At 33.3% G+C, this 23374-nt stretch overlaps 1 protein-coding gene across 1 annotated transcript; it reads left to right on the top strand.

Annotated features, from left to right (window-relative positions):
• Positions 1-205: 205 nt before the first annotated feature.
• On the top strand, positions 206-21552 carry LOC123661076 (4-coumarate--CoA ligase 3). The gene is made up of 9 exons (XM_045596086.1): positions 206-378; positions 8982-9195; positions 10829-11039; positions 13221-13583; positions 15182-15367; positions 15864-15985; positions 19792-19953; positions 20201-20371; positions 20622-21552. The coding sequence occupies exons 2-9, from the start codon at positions 8989-8991 to the stop codon at positions 20910-20912; spliced, it is 1713 nt and encodes a 570-aa protein (XP_045452042.1). The 5' UTR covers positions 206-378; positions 8982-8988; the 3' UTR covers positions 20913-21552.
• The last annotated feature ends 1822 nt before the right edge of the window (positions 21553-23374 follow it).

The following is a 23374-nucleotide window of genomic DNA, read 5'->3' as shown; positions in this document are numbered from 1 at the left end:
AATAATCTTCATAAATAAACGCGTTTCTGTGACCAAAACTCGCACTAGACACTCTGGTCCTTAAAGTAGTATACTACGAGTATAGTTTAATAGTTATTTTATTCTATTATTTATTTATTCGATTATTTAAAAACTGTTTAAAGTTTTCGAGATTAATCAATCGAGTTTTACTATTGTACATCTCTACTCGGACTGGTCTCACTTTCTTCAATGTAGTTGTTTATTCATCCAGTTCAACTTCAGTGTAGTTGTTAAAGCGAACGGTAACGCACGTAAAACGCACAAGTAGCGCGTATTGTGCGTAATTTTATTTCAGTTTTTATACATTCGATTTGTTTTTAAGTTCATCGTATTAATTATACCAAATATAATAATAAGGTAAGTAATCAGTGATAGGTTTTAGAGTGTTTATTATAGGCAATGTTATTTATAAACGTTTAAATGTATAAGGCAACCATAACAACAACAGCAGAATTTATTTTTTATTTCTAACAAGTTAAAGTTCAATTTTGCGTGAAGTGAAATGTATATAAATAGAACATGTTGATAAACATAGCTGCGTCAACAACGATACACTACATTGCAACAAAAAGTATTTAAAATGCAATGTATCTACTATTATTTATTATTACTTATTTATTATTACTTCAGCCTATCGCAGTCCAAAGTTCGCGCCAGACATCCCGGTCTTCCGCAATACTATTATATATTTTAATTGTCACTAACTTTTCGATATGAAAGTATAATATGAAATAAAAATAATTCGTAAGCATTGTATAAGATAGCAGTGGGCTCTTAGAGTATACATTACGGTAGTGGGCTATTTCATTATTTTGTTGGAAAAAAACACTGTACAAAGTACATGTAATTATACTCTATCATTATTACTAACACGGTAAAACCAAACATTGGAATTATATTCATATCATAGGAAATAAAAAATTGTTATCACAAAGTAACATTGTACAAGTTTTGTAATACATATGTATTAAACATATAGATAATATATAAATTTAAAGTTATTAAAATATTTATTGGTAATGTTTTTAAAAGTATCACATCTTTTGTAGGTTGAAATTTAAATAAAATCGTGTAAAAATATTTATATTCCGTTTTTTGGGAAGAGTTTTATTTGGTAAACAAACCGCTGTCAATCGTAATTCACGTTTTTTACGCATTTATCGCTCACTTTTACAACACATTCGCTTAAGGACATTTGTAAAACTCCATTTACTATTTATTTCACTAAAAAAAATATCAATTTATCATTTTAAACACATAAAAACTACTAAAATACGAATTCCGAGAGTACAGATAACTAATATTTTCGAATATGACATTTCAATATCTTTTTTTAATAGGCAAATAGGGATGTGGTCAGAATATTTTTAGAGGTGAATGAGTATAAGTGAATGAACAGCATGAGCGATAAAATAGGCCATGTTCTTTAACTATATTTTAAATTTTCACGAATTATAACTTGTTAAATAATATTACCGTAAAGCGATTTGTTATTAATTTGTATTTTGTTATTAATTGTTTTTTTTTTACTTTTTTTTTTAGTTTTAGTAGTGTTGAGCGCAAAAAATGCTTACAAAATATTGCAAATGTCAATCATTTATGGTAAAGTGTTCATTGTAAAGGTTTTATTTTATATTATGAATATTTCTGAATATAAATTTCATCCTAAACATTTTTAACGCTATCCCATCTAATATTAAAGTATACCACATAGCAACGGCATAAACGTTCACTGTAGTTCCCAGGAAAAAATTATGAGACCTTAGGATGAGACTTAGGATTACCCAATAAGAGCTTCGTGGAGTACAATGTTATTAGTCCTTTTTTGTAGATGTTAGAGAGAGTGTGTCGTCGGCGCCAGGTTTTTTATTCATAGTAAATACAAATAATGTGACAATAATATTAATAGGGTCAACTTTTTTTTTAGATACAGGCGGTTTTTACCGACCATTTCACATAAACGAAATATAAATTTGTTGCCTTTTATGCTCGATGCTCGATTAATATATTTTTTTTTTTTCGTAATTCTGTAACCTCTACTAATTCTTAGCAAACATATTCAATATATTATTAGGTTTTGAAATAATTTTAACGATATGTTAGCGTTAATATTTGAACATAAAATGAATTTAATATTCGTTTATGGCTTATTAATATTGTTCATTCATTTGCTCTTTGTGTCACTTTACTATACTTACAATATTACTCTATTGTCTGTGGTCGGAAGTACGCCATATTTGTTTACTATTTAGGACTATTCCAAAAAAATAGAATATATCTGTAAACAGTAAATGTTTATGTACGTAACGTGTACGTAAGTGCGTACGTAAAACATATTTTAATTTATTATTTCACACGAATTTAATATATGTAAGATACAGTATAAGTATGGATGCCTTTTTATTAAAATATCGGCACGTTTTTAATTAAGATGTAAACATTGTCGCCATACAATTACAAAATTACAATATGGTCTGACTGTAATACCTTTTAAAGAATCATACGCAAAGACATCAAGGACAATATGAACGTATTGAAACACACCGAATCGTATTAAGTACATATTTTTTTTCAACGATGAGTTGCGTGTCAATAATATGACGGACAAGTATTTTCGCAAGATGAACAATGATCAAACTTAATAGCTTTGTTAGAAGGTATTTAGCTAAAAGAAGGTATTTAGCTCTTCTTATGACAATAATTTTTAACAAAAAAAAACCGACTTGGCACCGACTTCAAAATTATAAAATATTTATTTAATCATTTCTGATTAACTAAATCAAAATACGAATTACTTTGTACTGAGTAAATTTATTTTTCACTTTTTAGTTTCCTGGTTGAAGTCGGTTTTTTTTTTGTTAAAAATTATTTTATTTTACAATTTTTAGTGATGGGTAGACCTAACAAGGATGCTTTTTTTCTTGTGTCGGGGGTCCAGAAACATACACAATACACAAGCACAAACACCCAGACAATGACAAACATCTATTTGGCCAAAACAAATGTCTGTCGTGCGCGGGGATTGAACCCACTAACGCCAGCGCAACAGCCGGTACTGTGACCGCTGCGCTAACGCGTCGACATTCTATGAGTAAAGTTCGCTATCAGGTGTACGTAATAACAACCGGGACTGACAGCCTAGCGTGTTCTCTGAGGCTAGGTTGGAAGAACCATAAAGATTAACAACTAGACCGAAAATAAATATTTGTATAAACATAAATATCCACTCCGAGCGCGAATAGAACCCGCGACCGTCGGTGTTTAGGCGCCGCCGACACGGCACATGCGCCATTATATCAAAGCGGTCGTCAAACAGCAAAAGGTAACTGCTGTAAATTGTTGAGAAATTCCCTCGAGTGATTATGGGCTCCATTATCAAACCTGGCCCTGCGACACAGATGATCACACAACAGGTAATTGCTATAAATCGTTGATAAGTTCCCTCGACTATCTTTCGTCTCCATCATCAGACTGTAATGGCACTTGTAACTCATATATGTGCAAAGTTTTCATCAATAGAAACGAATTAAGGTCAAACAGCAGGTAATTGGTATAAGTCGTTGAAGAGTTCCCTCGACTATCTTTCGTCTCCATCATCAGACTGAAATGGCACTTATAACTCATACATATGCAAAGTTCTCATTAATAGAAACGAATTAAGTTCAAACAGCAAGTAATTGCTATAAATCGTTAAAGAGTTCCCTCGACTATCTTTTGTCTCCATCATCAGACTGTAATGGCACTTATAACTCATACAGGTGCAAAGTTCTCATCAATAGAAACGAATTAAGTTCAAAAACCAGGTAATTGCTATAAATTGTTGAAGAGTTCCCTCGACTATCTTTCTTCTCCATCATCAGATCGACTTCAGACCTTTATTAAATAGTAGTGCTTTATAGTACTTAATGAAAACATGATTAAATTTACCAGTCACCCTTACAATTTTTGAAAGTTTCCCTCGATTTCTCTGGGATCCCATCATCAGATCCTGGTTTCCTTATCATGGTACCAAACTATGGATATCTCCTTTCCAACAAAAAAAGAATTATCAAAATCGGTTCATAAAAGAAGAAGTTATCTCCGAACATACATAAAAAAAAATATATATATATACGGTCGAATTGAGTAACCTCCTCCTTTTTTTGAAGTCGGTTAAAAAATTATTATGATGTTGATTAGCTTATGGGAAAACTGACTTTTTATTTTTAAACTCAAATCGGCACATGGAATTATATAAACCAGTTTACGAGTTTATAATTAAACTAAATATAACTTTTTGATTATAAAAGGCGTACGCAAATATTTACTATATGTATTTGCTATTGATTAGAAATATAATCACATTAATTATAATTTATATATATTTTCATTTTAACAATCATCTATATAAATAAAAATGAATGTTGCTAAGCGCATAACTCGAGGATGGCTGGACCAATTCGGCTAATTTATTTTTTGTATATTCCTTAAGGCCCACGGAAGGTTTTCATACAAAAAAATCCTCACAAATAAAAATATATTAACTTTCGATAACGATAGAACGAAGTCTTTCCGAGCAGCTAGTTTTAAAATAAAAATCAATCGTCGAACTAGCTTGTATCTGACGAGCTCTATAATTTTAAAACTTTGAAAACCTTAGTTTTTGAGGAAACGGGACAGATTCACAGATCGTTGAGCATAGACACGCCCGTTGAAAACGGAAAGTGTGGTCAGTTTACTAATGTTGTGTGAAACGAGTGGGTACATAAGTTACGATAAATCTTTAGTAGAATTTTCTAACTGAAATTCTGACAATATGTCGATATTGTCTGCTGCGCAACTACGGAACTTCCTCTTACATCACGCTGGTCCACAGAAATTTGGCAGATAATTGCTGTGGATTGCCTGAATGGTTAGTTTTAATTAGTAGCAGCTAGTAAATATAATTTTACGTTTCTTAATAAAATATTTCTGTCGCTAGCGATCAGCCGCTAAATAATTCTTTCGTCTGCGATAATCTTAAAATGTATGAACAAACGCGACTCATAGCTAATTTTTTGTCCTTGTCAACAAAAGTATTTTATCAGTATTTAAGTTTTTATAAACAATGTTCTATTTGCATATATATGAAGTGATATTAAAACGTGATTACGATATTTTAGAAACTCAATATTAAAAGAATTGTTCTTTTATTATTAGACAAATGTTTACATTTCTGTAATCGTGTGATACCGTCTGATGAGATATGACGCTTTATAGTCGAAATATATATAAAAAATAATAATAACAATTTGAGCCGTCACGTGACGGCTGGCATATGTTAAACATTTATTTTCTTTATATAGATATTTTAATTCAAATATTTCTTCAAAATTGCGACAACTCAATTATTATAGAGTATAGTATAGTACCTATATTCCATCATATAGCGCGGCGATACCTCGCCACGGCCTGTATCGCCACGCCAACAATCAGGTTTACCCTCGCCTATAGATGTTTCACATTAAAAAGTTAATAAAAATATATTTCCCTTTATTTATACATCGTAATACCTAAATAACGTGACACTACCGACGATGGTATAGGATACATTTTAGGAGACGATCAACGAATAATACGGGACCAGCTTCAATAAAATCTTAAGTTAAACTTGATTAGTCTTTAATGCCGTCTCAATCTTAATATTCTAACCACACCATTAAATTTAAATATGGATAGACTACTTATTTTTTCGTTTAAATGTCCCGTTTGTAATGGTTTCTATATCTTTGGAAAATACTGAACCTACCTAAAGGCACGTCAAAATTGATGGTAAAATTCCAATTATTCACATGTTGAAAATAATGCCCTATATATAATATGATGTTGCTATCTTTGCGTAATATAACAATTAGTTAAACATATTTATTACATATTACATTTAGGACCTCTACTATTTAATGTATTTGTTAATGACATTGATAAGTGCTTTTTGAATTCAAATGTAATATTATATGCGGATGATACAAAAATTTTTAAAATTATAAAGAATAAAAAAGATTGTGATGAATTGCAGGATGATTTAAATAGACTTGAACAATACTGTAGATTTAATAGCTTGTATTTGAATTTAGAAAAATGTTGTACAATTACATTTTCGAGAAAGAGAGAACATATTTTGTATAATTACTCAATCTCTAATGCCAGTTTAAAAAGAGTTACGGAGGTAAGGGATCTGGGAGTTCAGTTGGATAGCAAGCTCATTTTTGACCAGCATATAGACAAGATAACAACCAAGTCGTATAGAATGTTGGGCTTTATATTTAGGCAAGGGATGGTTTTTAAGAATGCTCAGACCTTAATTCTCCTGTATAATGCATATGTTAGATCAAATTTGGAATACGCATCTACCGTTTGGAATCCTCAATATAAGAAATACATAGACATAATTGAAGGAATACAAAATAAATTCGTTAAAAGGTTGAAAGTCAAATTTGGATCTGATTGTTTTTCTGAGTTTACTTCCCTTGAAAATCGTAGAGAACACAGAGATCAGCTTTTTCTTTACAAATTGATTAATGGTTTGGTAGACTCTCAGTACCTACTTAGTAGGGTATCGTTTAGGTGCCCCAGTTATTGCACAAGATCCCAAGCAACTTTCTCCCCCTCTGTCACTCGGACAAGGTATTGTGGCAACTCATTTCTCGCAAGGTCATGTAAAGTGTATGACGACCGGTATAATGACATCGACTTGTTCAGCAGTGGGTTCAATGAGTACAAATACTTTTTGAAAGGGAAAAAGAAAACTAATCGAAATATAGTGTAATAGTGTTCGATTTGTATAATGTATATTTGTCTTTGTTTTTTTTAATGTTATAAATACGTCCTGAGTACATCTATATTTTATTGTATTGTGTAGTATGTATAAATTATAGTTATTGTATTGTCTAATTTATTTGTTCATAGTTTTAAGTGGAAACTTTGTTGGCTTGATTATTTTTTTTATGTTTCATGAATGAATTTATTCTTTGTGCTGTTTGTTTCCCAATAAAGTAAAAAAAAAAAAAAAAAAAAAAAAAAAAAAAAAAAAAATAGATAAAGTGTGGAGACCGGTCGTTAGTTAATGTATTTTACAAACATCAGATGCCGGTGTGAAACAAATGGACGATAAGATGATAGTTTGTCGTTTATTACTTCGAACACATACCTCAGAATCAGAACCTGTTTATTAGGTAGGTTATGAGCTATACGGATTCAAATACGAGCACGAATTAACGTGAACTAAACTGATAACTATACACATAGGTACGCATCAAAATAAAAGTAAAGAAATACCCTTTTAATATTAAAAAGAACATGAGATGCGATATCACAACTCCCTTTTAATCTCTTTATTTATGATCTGAAAGTCAATTTTACGAATCAAATAAATATAATATGCATGAATGTCTGTGATGAATGTTGTAATATGAACAGGTAAATTTATTGTCAGAATATATTAATATATATATATATATATATATATATATATATATATATATATATATATATATATATATATATAATAATTATTATTCTTTGTAACGTAGGTTAGTAATGTTAGTGTCAAAGTAACGTTAGTCTATTTTCAGACAAATTTAGAATATAAATTGTGCAGATTCCAAATATAATTGAAAAAAAAACCATAACAATGTAAGCAAATTTAAACCAAATTAAATCATGAAATCAAATATCATTTAATAATGTTTTCAATATATGATATTATATTTTTTTAGGGTTCCGTACCCAAAAGGTAAAAATGGGCCCTATTACTAAGACTTCGCTGTCTGTCCATCCGTCTATCTGTCTGTCACCAGGCTGTATCTCAAGAACGGCGATAGCTAGAGAGTTGAAATTTATAATGATTATTTAGTTCTGTTTCCGCTACAACAACAAATACTAAAAACAAATAAAAAGGCTCCCATACAACAATCGCGATTTTTTTTGCCCCTTTTTTCTTGATATCAATAATGGCAACAGGTAGGCACTTGAAATATTTATAAAATACTCAGTTGTATTTTACTTTAATAATAAATAATAAAATTAAAATAAAATAAATATTTAAATAAGTAAATATTTATATATAATGTCACATACAATAACGGTCAGTTTTTGCGTATTTTTTTTTCGATATCAATAAATGGTAACAGGTAGGCACTTGAAATATTCACAAAATACTTAATTGTATGTTTACTTTAATAATAAATAATAAACTTAAAATTATTTAGGGTGGGCTCTCATATAATAAAAATGATTTTTTGCCAACTAAGCCTGCCAAACGCCGCCCAGCCCAACCGAATCCTCCTTAGGGCCTCCTTCTCGAAGTTGTTGCGGCCTAGTTGGATAGTATGGCCTGAGTAAATATAATCCTGAACAACTTCAAGAAAGGTACCATTGACAATAATAGTGAGACTGTTTTTATAGTGGATTTATTAAAAAAAAAGGATAAGAGGATTTAAAATACATCCGAGGAAGTAAAAAATAAAAATCTTTTCTTTAACAACTTTTAGTGTGAAACTTATCTTAATTTAGAAATTTAAATGTATGTAAGAAGTAGAGTAGATATAACTTTGATAAAAATGTCAGTTATATCGTTTTTATTCATCACTGCTTTACGTTTTCCCGTGATGATCACGAGACATATTCAAGTATAACAAGGTAATTATTATACGACCACATTATGACGTATTTACATTGAATATAATTATATAGAGGTTTAGCGTAATAAAGTGCAGTTTTAAAATTGAGATCACGCCTGATAATCACAAAATAAATTACGAATAAAATTATCGGTTCTTTTGGTATTAAGACATGTTTTAAGTTTTAATAAACAAAATGTTTTTAATGTTTTAAATTGAACCCAATCAGATTAGATTACAGTTTATCATAAATAATTATATATTGTCACGTCGTTGTGTCAGTTTTGTAAAGTAGTTCTACCAATTATCACTATTTTATTACAGATACGGAATGGCGTCGAAGTTTTTAAGAACCACAAATAGGATAAGTGTGTTACGAAGTGGTTCAAAGTGCACCAGTATTGCTATCAGAAAGAATGGCAACTGGACGCAAGAAGGTATAGTCAAATCACCATTCGTGAATGTGGATATCCCAAATTGTACTTTGTATGATTATGTCTGGCAGAATTTAGAGAAATGGCCCGAAAGAACTGTCGCGGTAAGTTTGAAATTCTATGATATTTTTTGACAAATTTTTAATATTTTTATGGTGACACACAAAAAAATGCATCACTTTATTTATATCACGGCTAAATCTTATCCTTATAACTAAAGATCCTCTTAAAAAATCATAAATCACGGGTGGTTCATTTTGCCCAGAAAATCAGTATAGTATCAAGTATTCAAGTCGCCCAATGGGAATGACGTAGTTCATATTAATTGTTATCATATAGCTTAGTATATACATGTAATAATGTATTAAATCAATATTTAATATTCTTATTTATATATACATTCGTTTAATATCACATCGGTAAAATTGTATAAAAAGGGTAGATAATCATTTTAAGCATTCATTATTAATCAAGTTGTTAACAACGTTACGCTGTTCAAAAATATAGAGATTGTGATAATCGCCTTGGCTATTTAATTTACAAATCCACTAGTGCTTTACAATAGGGTATTCCACTATGTTTGAAAAAGTACTTCAAAATGTTGATTTTCCAATAAAAAGCCACAAAAAATGTATTTCGGCAAAATAAACACGCTTTCATGCCATAAAATTAAATTATATTTTCGCGAAAACGCTATCAGCCATTTTGGTGACGTAATATGGTTAATAACAAAAGTCGTGTACGACGTATGTAAGGCCGAATTCGTTCAATACGTCAAAAGTTCAATACCTTATACTTATATTCTTTGTCGTTCAACGTTTCAAATATTTGGCGTTTTTGTGTAAAATAATGAATTACAATAGCTATCGTTGGTGTGTAGTGTCTAGCTGTACAAATACTAGCATTAAAAAAAACTATTAAGTCTTAATTTGGCAGTAACATAAGCATTAAAACATAACCTAACACTTTCTAAAACTATTTTTCCAATTAGGTAAACCTACAACATAAAAAAAAACAGTATAATATAACAAGTAATACTTACAAAGATGTTTTAACATTCCGAAGTTCGACAGAACAGAAGACTGGGTTACATGCCAAAAAAAACTTTGCAACCGTAATTGAATCAATTTTTGGCAGATTCGTACTATCTGAGAGCACAACTATTACTCCTTGAAGTTAAAGTTGATCGTTATGTACCTATTTTAGCTGTTTACAGCACTGACAGAACTTTGCTTTTGCACTTATGACGTCATACCATGGGTCATGGTCACGTGATATACAGATTAAAATATACGACTTTTAATTTCAATATAATAAAACAAATATGTGCTTTTATGATTCCAAATCAGAATATTTAAGTGTATTTCTACATAAATTTCAATTTTTGTCAAATTTTATAATTTATTTTTCACTATAGAAAGTACCCTATTGTGACTAGGTAAAATTGCCAACGTTGGTGCCACTTACTCCACGCGGGCATGATTTATACCATAACAATCTGTAACTAGCTTTTAGGTTTTACAAATGAAAATAATTTTTGACATTGTTAATATTATAAACAAACGAGGAATACAATACGGGTATTGTAAGTTGATATTATTTTGATAATCTATTACCTCAGATTTTTTCAAATTCTTTCATTCTTCTCATAGTAATAAGGTATAGTAGCTATTGTTGTGACTAGTAGGTGAAACAGGTAGGAATGTTTGTATTGAGATATGTTCATATACATTTCAGGTATGCGCGCGAACTGGAAGAGGTTATACTTACGAACAAGCTTTTAATTTATCGAACGCCTTCGCAGCAAACCTTCGAAAGAAATTTAAAATACGAGATGGAGATACTGTTATGGTGATGTTGCCGAATATTCCCGATTTCCCTCTAATAATGTTGGGCGCAATGGCGGCCGGTGGTATTGTTTCTACTTTAAATCCAGTTTATACGGCACGTTAGTATATACAATTATTATAAACTCAAGATTTATGTAACTTTATGACATAACTAGCTGATCCCCGTGACTTCGTCCACGTGGTATTTATTATTCCTTCAGTTAAAATATTATAGATCGCAATACCTTATAATGCTTCGTTATAGACGACATTCAACGTAAACTGATTCGGAACACGGACAAATAGGTTGGTTGACTGACTTACACAGGAGAAAGCAACATAGAGCTGGCCGTGCGAGAAACAGCTGATGCTGAGGTCCACGCCCGCAACACGGAGCGTCTGGCTTTGAGCTTTGTTTTTGTCACGAGCGAATAACCAAACAACAATCTTTACACAACAACTTTTTTCACCATAGCGATGTAGAATACGGTCAACGCCATCTAGTATTTTTTTAAATAAGAATTAGAGTCGGTAACATTATTTTTGAAGCGTTGGTTATTGTAGTGAATTGTAACATTTCACCATCGCGATGTAGATTACTATTAGCGCCATCTAGTTTATTTAATATGATATTGAAATACGCTATGCTAGACACTGTTTTTGTAAGATTTTACTTATTCGCGGAATCTCGTCTTTTTGATGTATAAATTGTTTTATTGTGTGATGATACCGGCAATATAAATAATTAATTAGGTGCATAAGTTGTATAATAAGCTTTTATTTTTTATTTAAGTAATTTAAGTTATTTTAACTATCCCACGAGAACTCCTTAATCTTTCGGGATTAAAAGTATCCTATAACATATAGGACCAGGGATATAAGCTACCACCACACAAAATTTCATTTGAATCGGTCCAGTTGTTTGGGAGATTAGCCCGTACAGACAGACAAACAGACAAATAGAGAAAAACTGAAAAAAGTCTAAATTAGTTCTATTTCAATTTTCAATTTTTGCATCATCCTGAATCGGTTTTTACCCTTTTTTTTAATGTACAGAAATTCAACCTCTACAGCTACATTATATGTATAGATTTAAAAATTTCCTAATTTATTTTGAGAAATAATAAGTCTAGCCAAAGATTTATTTATCTTAGATCACGTGATCTAATTTCTCATTTTATAACCAAGCAACGGGAAAACGAGAGAGCCTCTAACGTGTTCGTCTTTTTTACAATGCCAACTAAACATTCTGTAGAAAGCGTCAACTAAAGATTAACATGGCAAATGGCATGGCAAATTATTATGGGCAAAACACATGAGTTCACGTTATATTTGGCGTAAACTTGTGGAGGCCTATGTCCAGCAGTGGACTGTATAGGCTGTAATGATGATGATAATGAAAGATTAACAATTATTTTTACTTGTCCATCTTATTTTTATTTACTATATAAAAAAAAAATGAAAAAAAAAATTAAAAGTTGTAACTTATTTTGAAATAAAAAAAATTTTAGAGACAAATTTAATTTAAATATAAGTGGGCAAGAACGTAAAAATTCGAAAAGAGGTTTAAGTCAAATAAATAACAATTAACAGTAAGCAAAGAGTTGTGAATCTCAATTTTCATTTATATTAAACACCAATAGATAAATCCATAACTTGAATTAATGATTTTTTTTGCTAACCAGGGTCGCTCTCACGTCTACATTGACGCGTGTACAATTTGTCAGTCACACAACTAAGGGCGCCGCGCGCTCGTAGATTGCAAGATCTATTAATTATATATGTATAGACAACGAATGTTACAAATTCTAACTAATTTTTTTTTAGAGTAAATTTAAAAATGTCGACAAGATTGATTTTTGATTAGTACCTATTTAATATGGCCCTGTTATCTGCCTTAACTAAACTATTAGGTTCTTAATAGTCACAATATCTTGTGCTGTCACAATTTAAATTGTAATTATCAAAAACGTCATTGACACATTTAAACTACATAAATGGATGCTCGTCTGTATGTCCTTTATAGAATCGTAAACTATCCATTTGATCATGATCAACATGACATGTCATGATCTTCATCATAGTGTTGTGCATGAGCCCTCAAAGGTTTCTGACTTGGTACGACCAACAAAAAAAAAGCTTAGCAACGCGCGCAGGATACAGCTAGTAAATCTAAGTTGGTATAACTTAGAGTAAGACCATTATAACTTTTGACAAAAATAACACCTCGTAAGCCTTAAATTGTTTTCAACGCTGTTGCATTTATTTTTTACTTATGTAGGTAATATATTTATTTTCAGATGAAATTCAACGCCAGTTATTAATGTCCGATGCTAAAGTGATAGTAACCTTACCGGAAAATGTAAACACCGTTAGAGAAGCATTTAAACTTGCGAAAAAGAACATTCCTATAATAGTTGTAAAAACAAACGGAGATGCAACGCCTGAAGGCACGGCGGTATTTAATGAATTAAGTGAAGATGTACACGTAGACAAGTCTTGTTTGAAAGAAGTAAGAGTAACCACCAATGATGTTTGTTTCCTGCCATATTCTAGCGGTACTACGGGATTACCGAAAGGTGTAGAATTGACTAATAGAAATATTATAGCGAATTGTATACAAATGAATGAACCTGCAATACGATGTAATAATGAGACAACAGGTATTTTTTTTTAATTATTATATCTGAAAATATGGTGATAAATTGTACTGTGACATTTTGACATAGCGCAACACAGAAGTACGTAATTTGATCTGTAAAGAAGTTTTAAAATGTAAAGTAAGGTTAAAGTAACGGTTTAAATGATAATTCTTGGAGTTAAAGCTACTTTTTAACCGACTTCCAAAAAAGGAGGAGGTTCTCAATTCGACTGTATTTTTTTTTTATGTATGTTACATCAGAACTTTTGACCGGGTAGACCGATTTCGACAAATTTTATTTTAATCGAAAGGTGGTGTATGTCAATTGGTCCCATTTAAATTTATTTGAGATCTAACTACTACTTTTCGAGTTATATCTAATAATGCGTCTTTACTTGACGCTTTTTTCGTCGACCTACGTTGTATTATACCGCATAACTTTCTACTGGATGTACCGATTTTGATAATTCTTTTTTTGTTGGAAAGGAGATATCCCTAGTTTAGTACCATGATAAGGAAACCAGGATCTGATGATGGAATCCCAGAGAAATCGAGGAAAACTCTTGAAAATCCGCAATAACTTTTTACTGGGTGTACCGATTTCAATAATTTTTAATTTAATCGAAAGCTGATGTTGTCATGTGGTTACATATAACACAACATTTTATTGAGATCTGATAACTACTTTTTGAGTAATCTCGGATAACGCGTAGTTACTTGACTATTGTTTCGTCGATCTACGTTGTATTACTCGTCAATGTAATTGAAGTCGGTTTTTTTTTCGTTTGCGAGCAAACACAATTATCGAGTGATATCACAAAGTTGTAACACTTGAATCATCAAGATCGGTTTCCTGTTATTTAATTTAATTTTAAGCGGAGGAGTGAATTTTTTAAACAACTTCAAAAAAGGAAGAGGTTCTCAATTTGAATGTGTACTTTATACATATAATTATGGCTTGTTTCGATGTTTCAACTAAATAAATATTATTTATTGTAACCTGGAAGCCAAATTAATTAAAAACACTTATGTTACTTTTTCCAATTGTTCCTTCATCAATTAAATCACAATTATTTGCTCGAAAACCTTGGCTCTTATTTTATGTATAATAAATTAACAATAAAAGTGAAGTGAATATGACTATTTATTTATTGTTTATCTCTTTGCATGATTTTATCACTACTTTAAATTGTTATACCGTCGTACAAAAATTAATTTTGGTGATATTAATGTAAATCCTATGCAGTACCAAGTCCAAGTACCAAGTTATTGCAAATTCTGGATAGTTAAATAAATTAACAAACTTAGAAGACATTTTGTAATAGGTCTTTTTTACAAAATGTCAAAAATTTTAACCGATAGGTCAATTATATAAACTATTTCAGTCAAGGACATTTACAAGCTTATAATCAATTATTTGCGATTTTGTATTCCATTATTGCATTTAATAACTTCTTGTTTTCTCAGTAATTAAAGGATTTAATTGGTCAACTTTTTATTGCTACTTGTTAGAGATGTTAATAAATTTACGTTAGACAACAAATTAATATAATTTTGAAACAATAATTTAATATACGGTTATGTTATAAAGAATTGAGAAAGTTTCTGCCTTATTTGTAGCAAATTACCAAGATGTTGCTCTGGCGATTCTACCATTCTTCCACATTTATGGAGCATCAGTTGTCGCTTTGCACAAGATATCACAAGGCCTCAAGATTGTGACTATAGATAGGTTCCAACCGGATACTTTTATTGAAACACTAGAGAAGTTTAAAGTAAATTTGCTGTACCTAGCGCCACCTTTAAGTAAGTTTTCAATTTGTATATGTTATACTTAAAACAATTGTAATATAATTCACTATTTAAAAAGATTAGCAAACTGTGGTATGACCTAAAATTTTTTAATTGAACACATTGAAATAGTAAATAGTCACACACATGTATTGGTTCGCATCACAATTTGTGAGGTGTACCTTTTACAATTAATAAACATGGACAGCACGAACAACATATCAACCTTTGGCTTTGATTGAGTTTTGACTCACAATGTTACAATGATTGATCAATTAAGCATTTAAAAAAAAATCGAACCGACAACGGTTTCAGTACGTAGATATTGTGTTACCATTATTAAGTAGTTGGTTCACATACTTGACAAATATGGCGCTACTGAAACTGAAAGTGTCAAGATTAAACCCAAACTAAAATACCGTTTAATATTTAGTAATCACATACACTGATTAAATGAATTTGGTAATATAAATATTAATAATGATTACTTGATTTGTTTTTATTTCAACAGTAATTATGATGGCGAATCATCCTCTGGGATCGGCTAAAACATACCAATATTTAGAAACTGTCATCAGTGGTGCCGCTCCATTGGCTCCGTCTGATGGAGAAAGGTTTCTCAGTAAGTTTCAGGTAAATAATTATGAATCTCTTTATCTATCTGGTAGTATTCTATTAATCTTCATTACTCTTTGGTTAGAATTTTCTAGTTTTAGTACTCAAACTAATAAATAGTAGATAAGTAAGATAGAAAAATATAATGTTATAAGATTGTTGTTAAAAGTTATATTTCTTTTAAATACCATATTAATAGACGATTTTTTGTGTTCTTTAGAAAGTTGCCTTGGGATTTTTAAATAAAATGAATAAATAAATAAAGAAATAAATAAAAAAAAAACAAAGTTAGAAAAGGTATTTATTTGTTTTTATTTTATCAAGCCATCTAAGTAATGCTTGTCATTATTTTTAAGTACTTAATTTCCATTGTGTATGTTGTTTTTACAAATTATACATAAAATATATATATTCCTGAAACGTACGACAAGAACTAGACTAATATTTTATAACTTTTATAAAATGTATGTAATTTAGGTAGGATGATTTGTAACTCGGAGGACCCAGCGCAGGCAGCTATATTCCGGAGTCTGTTGGAGTATGGCGACGTACGGTGTCCTGGTTTGGGTGGATCGCCTCACTGCAAGGAATAAGACCTGCGATCTGCGCAGAGGATCATCGCGGTGAGGGTGATCCGGGGGTACCGTACGGTATCGTGGGCTGTAGCTACTGCTCTAGCCGACGACCGTCCGCAGGAGCTCGTGGCGGAGGTCCTTGCCGAGACATACTCATACGTCTCGGGTAGGAGGGCTCTCGGTGAGAACCCCACATTGGACAGGATCCTACGGGTGCGCCGGATAGGGCAAGAAGCGCTAATGCGGAGATGGGGGGAGGACCTGGCGAAGCAGCCGTATGGCACACGCGTAACGGCTGCGTTGCACTCGGTCCTAGAGCGGTGGATGCGCCGTAAGCGCAAGCCCCTCCGTCTGACGCAGGTTCTTACCGGGCACGGCTGCTTTGGTGACCATTTTGTCGGACGGCCCAAAGGGAGCCGACGACTGGATGTCACGATTGTGGCGCGACGGTGGAGTCTGCCCAGCACATCCTCGAGGTGTGCCCGAGATGGGCGGCGCTGCGTCGCGATCTAACGATGATGCTTGGAGGGGACTTGTCACTGTCAACGTCATCAGCGCGATGCTCGGCGACGACGATTTCTGGAAGGCGATGGTTTCGTTTTGCGAGACAGTAATGTCCCAGAAGGAGAATGACGAGCGGGTGAGAGAGGAGGCCGTCGACGAGGCCTCCGTCCGCAGGCGACGAACGGGGGTGCGTAGGAGGCGCTATTTAATGCGCCTCCAGTAACGCCCCTGTGCCCTTGTCGGGCCGGGATGGGAACCCGGTCCTGCTAGACACGGCGTCGTCGGGATTGTTCAGAGGTAAAGACAGTCCCCATGAAGGAGAAGTCTCGCCTTTTCACCAAGGCCAGCCTGTCGCTGGAGGGATCCTGTTGCCTGCAGATCCGAGACCCTCCAATTAAAGCGGCTGAAGGCTCCCACGGGGGTTTGGTCGGTATTGCACCCCCAAGCGCTAAAGCCGACATAAGGTCTAGGACTGCCTACCCGCGCGTCCTGGATATCACTCGTAAATAGGTTCCCCTGCGATATCAAAAAAGGTGAAATGATTTGTATATGACTTCAGGCTTAGATAAATTATAGAAATGTATATTCTAAAATACATTGTTTAAGACAAATGTGATGATTGAAAAAATGTAGGTGATATAAATATATCTTAACTAGCTGTGCCCGCGGCTTCGCCCGCGTAGGAATCAGTGCGTCACAAAGTTTTCCCGGCAAACTTCCAGTGAAACTATTATCGAAATCGGCTTAGCCGTTCCGTAAACCTCTCTCTCCAAGCCCTCTCTCCATTGGTGAAATCGCATGAAAATCCGTTCAGTAGATTTTGAAGGAATCCATCACATATACTTTTGGGGACTTTGTTTTGTAATACACTAACTGTCGCCTGCGACTACGTCAGCGTGGTTATGAAGATATGCATTACTATTAAGATGTTTAACGCAAATAATTTTTTTATTTCAGTCACTTGAAATGCTTATCAAACTGAGTAACTTTTTAAAAGGCACAATTTAGTATAATTTAATAGTTATTTTTATAAAACCTCTCTATACACCACATTTTTAGTTTTATTTTCAGGCTGTATATGTTTCATACAAACTATCAACCCTAATTAAACCCTCTTAGCGGTGAAATATCGCAAAATCCGTTCTTAGCGGACGTCAACTAACTATAATCTACCTCCCTGCCTCATCTTTGTCCATCCTGGATGGATGGACCATCCAGCGGTTATTAAGTACTCGTGATGAGTGAGTCAGTGACCTTTCTCTTTTATATATATAGATTACGGTGCATTATTTGGACACCTTCTCGCTATCTATAGAGCATACATTTTAAATTTCAAGTCTTTTACTTCTAAAACATAGGACTTTCATACACACTTCTTACCCCCCGTTTTACCCCCTTAGGGGTCTAGTTTCGCAAAATCCGTTCTCAGCGGATCTCTACGCCCTATAAGGAACCTTCCTGCCAAATTTCAAGTTTGTAGGTGTTATAGTTTCGGAGATTTCGTGATCAGTGAGTCAACCTACCTACCCCCGTTTTAACCCCAAAAAGGGGTTGATTTCTAAAGGCACATTATTTGGACGCCTTTTCATCATCTATAGAGCATGCATTTTAAATTTCAGGTCTCTTACTTCAAAAACATAGGACTTTCATACAAACTTCCAACCCCCGTTTTACCCCCTTATGGGTCGAGTTTCGCAAAATTCGTTCTTAGCAAATCTCTACGCCCTATAAGGAGCCTTTCTGCCAAATTTCAAGTTTGTAGGTGTTATAGTTTCGGAGATTTCGTGATCAGTGAGTCAACCTACCATCCCCCGTTTTAACCCCAAAAAGGGGTTGATTTCTAAAGATACATTATTTGGACGCCTTCTCATCATCTATAGAGCATACATTTTAAATTTCAAGTCTTTTACTTCTAAAACATAGGACTTTCATACAAACTTCCAACCCCCGTTTTACCCCCTTAGGGGTCGAGTTTCGTCAAATCCATTCTTAGCAATAGATTACGCCCTATAAGGAGCCTTCCTGCCAAATTTCAAGTTTGTAAATGTTATAGTTTCGGAGATTTCGTGATCAGTGAGTCAACCTACCATCCCCCGTTTTAACCCCAAAAAGGGGTTGATTTCTAAAGATACATTATTTGGACACCTTCTCGCTATCTATAGAGCATACATTTTAAATTTCAAGTCTTTTACTTCTAAAACATAGGACTTTCATACAAACTTCCAACCCCCGTTTTACCCCCTTAGGGGTCGAGTTTCGTCAAATCCATTCTTAGCAATAGATTACGCCCTATAAGGAGCCTACCTGCTAAATTTCAAGTTTGTAAGCATTATAGTTTCGGAGATTTCGTAATTAGTGAGTCAACGTAACATCCCCCGTTTTAACCCCAAAAGGGGTTAACCCCAAAGGGATTTCTAAAGATACATTATTTGAACACCTTGTTATCATCTATAGAGCATACATTTTAAATTTCAAGTCTCTTACGTCAAAAACATGGGACTCTCATACAAACTTCCAACCCCCATTTTACCCCCTTAAGGGTTGTGTTTCGTAAAATCCGTTCTTAGCGGATGTCTACTTCCTATAAGGAGCCTACCTGCCAAATTTCAAGTTTGTAGGTGTTATAGTTTCGGAGATTTCGTGATGAATGGACCTTTCGCGTTTATATATATTATAGATTAATGCATTTTTAATTTTGTAGGCGATACAAATATATCTTAATAAAAAAAAAATATATGTTTTTAGCGAGAAATTCGTTTTGGCCAAGGTTACGGACTCACGGAAACCTCCCCTGTGGTAGCAGTATCACACAAAACTTTAATCAATTCTGATAAAGTGGGTTATGCACTTCCAAGTACAGAATTAAGGATTGTCGACGAGAATTTGAAAAACTTAGGACCAAATGAGGTTTGTTAGTACTTTCAATATTACACATTATCGCCCGTGACATATATTTGTATTGGCCTTACAGATTTTCACCGTGTTCTGGACGCCTGTGCTTATGTATTTTTCGGGACCCCCGACATAAGAGTAAACCTTAGTTCAGACTGTTTTATGGTTAAATTCTATTACTAATTCATTTTATAAAAGTACTTTTTCGAAATGTTTTAATAATTTAGGTTTATTAACGATGTCTATGATTTTTGTCTCTCAGATGGGCGAACTGCTAGTAAGAGGACCTCAAGTGATGAAGGGCTATAGAGATAATCCCGAAGCCAATGCTAATTCATTAATAGATGACGGTTGGTTCAGAACTGGTGATCTATCAATAGCTGATGACCAAGGGATAATCAAGATTAGTGATAGGCAGAAAGAATTGATTAAGGTAAGTTAAGGTAATTTAAATAATTGAGAAGTGCTGAAAGTTGTAAAACTTAAATAAAAAATATTAACAAATATGTACCATTTACTGAACATATAATGTCCACAATAGTGTCGAAAATGGTAGAGCATTTTCCTATTCACCATTTATATTCTTTAATTGAAAAATTAATTAGCTCCTGTATCCTATTGTATAGCGGCCGTGAGAAATTGGTATTACTTAATTTCAAAATAAATATCAATCTACGTTACAGGTCAAAGGTTTTCAAGTACCTCCAGCAGAATTGGAAGCAATTTTACGAGAGCATCCAGCTGTTTTCGATGCAGCTGTAATTGGAGTTCCTCACGACACAAAAGGCGAAACGCCAAAAGCGTTCGTCGCTTTCAGACCTGGACATAGTGCTGATATTAAGGATCTGTGTAATTTCGTCGCCACTAAAGTGGCTCCGTATAAAAGAATTGACGATATTTCTATTCTGGAGAGTATACCAAGAAGCGCAGCGGGCAAAATTTTGAGAAAAGACTTGAGATCTAGATATTGTTAGCACGTTCATTTTATTAACTGACTTCAAAAAAGGAGGTTACTCTGGGTTGGGAGGGAGGTTGTATTGCTTGTCGATGTAATTGAAGTCGGTTTTTTTTCGTTTGCGAGCAGACACAATTGTTCTAAGATCTTTTTAGGTGGGGTGTGTTAGGTAAGCGCGCGGAGAAATTGTAGGTTGTAAATACTAGGTTATTGTTGTATTAATGACATATACGTAAATGTTTAATAAATTGAGGAAATAGTACATTTGAATTACGATCGGTAACGGGTCTATGAATATATTTTATACATTTTTAAACTAGCAGTTATATTTTTAGACGTTGTTTATTTTTAATGAATATATACGTATTTTTTTATAACTTTTTTACTTTGACTATTTACGTTTTTGGGTTCTCGGTAATCTTGCATGGTATTTTGAGTTACAAGAAAAACTGTATTGAAACAATACCTTAAATAGTTTCTGAATAGGTAGTTTCTAATCGACTGATATTGACGTAAATCCAGTTAGAAGACCTGTAATAGTTTAAAAATATGTTCACAATGGATATCCTGCCTTATATTTATAGTATTTTATCTTCACCTCAAAACGATGATGAAATGTTCTTTTTCTAAAAAACTTACATTAAAGACAAATACCTAATCATTAACATTTGTATTGGCCATACACATGTTTGCTGTGATCTGGGTGTTTGTACAGTCCTTGTGGGTCTACCCACCGTGCACGTCAGAGTGCACGTTAAGCCATCGGTCCCAGTTGCTATCATGTACACCTGATAGCGATCGTCACTCATAGTAGGGAACATATCCGCCAACCCACACAGGAGCAGCATGGTGGATTAAGCTCTGATCCTTCTCCTACATGGGGAAAGAGGCCTATGCCCATTAGTGGGATATTACAGGCTGAAGCGTATAAGCAAGTCATACCGAGATCGAGATCGGTCGACGGTACCCTTATCAAAGTTTTTCAGGATTATGTCTACCTATATCATAAAAATCAAGTAGACTGAAAACAATGTCGAAAAGGTAGCCGATATGAGGATTCAGTTGGGCTGCGCAGCGTTGAGCAGGCTTCATCGAGTCTTCACTTCGAAGATTCTGCAATGCTGGAAGACAAAAGTCTTTTCCGTTGTCAGTCGTTGCCAAGACGTGGACACTGCCGAAGAGGCTAGTCCACAAGTTTAAAGTCACTCAACGTGCTTTGGAACGGGCTATGCTTAGGATTTCTCTCAATCTTTGGATCAGAAATGAGATATCCGCGAGAGAATAAAAGTAACCGATATAGCACACATAATTAGGAAGTTGAAGTGGCAGTTGTGACTACTTAGGGAGCAGGACAAAACCAGCATGGTTGGCGGGAACTCGGAGAGGCATATGTCCAGCAGTAGACTGCGATACCCTAAAGTATTGACCAAGTTTACCTTACCTCACTTTATAATTAGTACAAGATTAGGCGTTTTTTGACAAAGAAGTATATCCAAAAACTATTTCTTTTTCTCGTGCAAACTTAGCCTTCAGGCTGCATAATTGTAAATCCGCCATTGTATGTTAGTCAAATATAATATGCACGTTAAAAATAAAAACCAAGTAGGTAGACAACATTAATTAAATGCAAAATTGTGAAAAATATATTAATGAATAAAATTAATGTTTTAAAATGTGTGATAATTTTAAGATAGGTATTAGGCGTTATATATAGCATGACATTTTTTGGACCTGCATGCAAAACTTTATCTCCTATTTCAATCTTTTCAATTGTTTTTTTCGTAAATTAAAGTAGCATATGCTATATATAATATTACTAGCTGACGGAACGAGCAGGCGTTGCTGTGGCTCAGCAATTTTAATATATTGGATCAATTTTTTACTAATTCTTTTGATTTAATTAATAATATCTAAAAAATTCAAAATAGATTCATTCATGTGGAATGAAAATATATATTAATTCTATATTCAAACGCGCCATCATAATCTAGAAATAGAAATACGGCGCCATCTACCGGATGTCTGTGCAACTTGGATACCAACCGCCATCTATTAGGAGTTTATTGAATTAACCGATAAATAATAAACATTTAATTTGCAATAACAAATATGGAGATCAATAATAAATTGAGATAAAAACTACCTTATCTCCCAATTTGGACCAAATTACAGATACTTACAAAATTTGGTAAAAATTGGTTCAGTAGTTTCGGAGTTTATCGCTGCATCCCTAATCGAATTATTCTAGAATTGAACAAGATATTTCCTGCTGTGCCTTATGTTGATAAAAATAGCTTTATAATGTTTAGAATGTTAAGCAATCGCTCTGGTGTAATGGTTCGTATGCCATGTACGCGCTTAACCACGGGCGGTATGTATATGTATTTATACAAATATTTCTTTCCAATTAATTCAAATACAGACATCTGTCTGTCTTTGTGAGTCTCCCCACTGTGCTTCGGAGAGCATGTTAAGCCTGGT

This window comes from Melitaea cinxia, chromosome 16 (genome assembly GCF_905220565.1).
Source record: "Melitaea cinxia chromosome 16, ilMelCinx1.1, whole genome shotgun sequence".
In the NCBI taxonomy this organism is placed as follows: domain Eukaryota; kingdom Metazoa; phylum Arthropoda; class Insecta; order Lepidoptera; family Nymphalidae; genus Melitaea; species Melitaea cinxia.
The sequence above is the reverse complement of the archived record's forward strand: the minus strand, read 5'-3'. Positions and strand labels throughout refer to the sequence as shown.

Coding starts and splice junctions, on each gene's coding strand:
- LOC123661076 (XM_045596086.1), top strand. CDS start 8,989: ATGGCGTCGAAGTTTTTAAGAACCACAAATAGGATAAGTGTGTTACGA. Junction 15,368..15,863: donor GTACCTAGCGCCACCTTTAA/GTAAGTTTTCAA, acceptor TTATTTCAACAG/TAATTATGATGGCGAATCAT. Junction 15,986..19,791: donor GGTTTCTCAGTAAGTTTCAG/GTAAATAATTAT, acceptor ATATGTTTTTAG/CGAGAAATTCGTTTTGGCCA.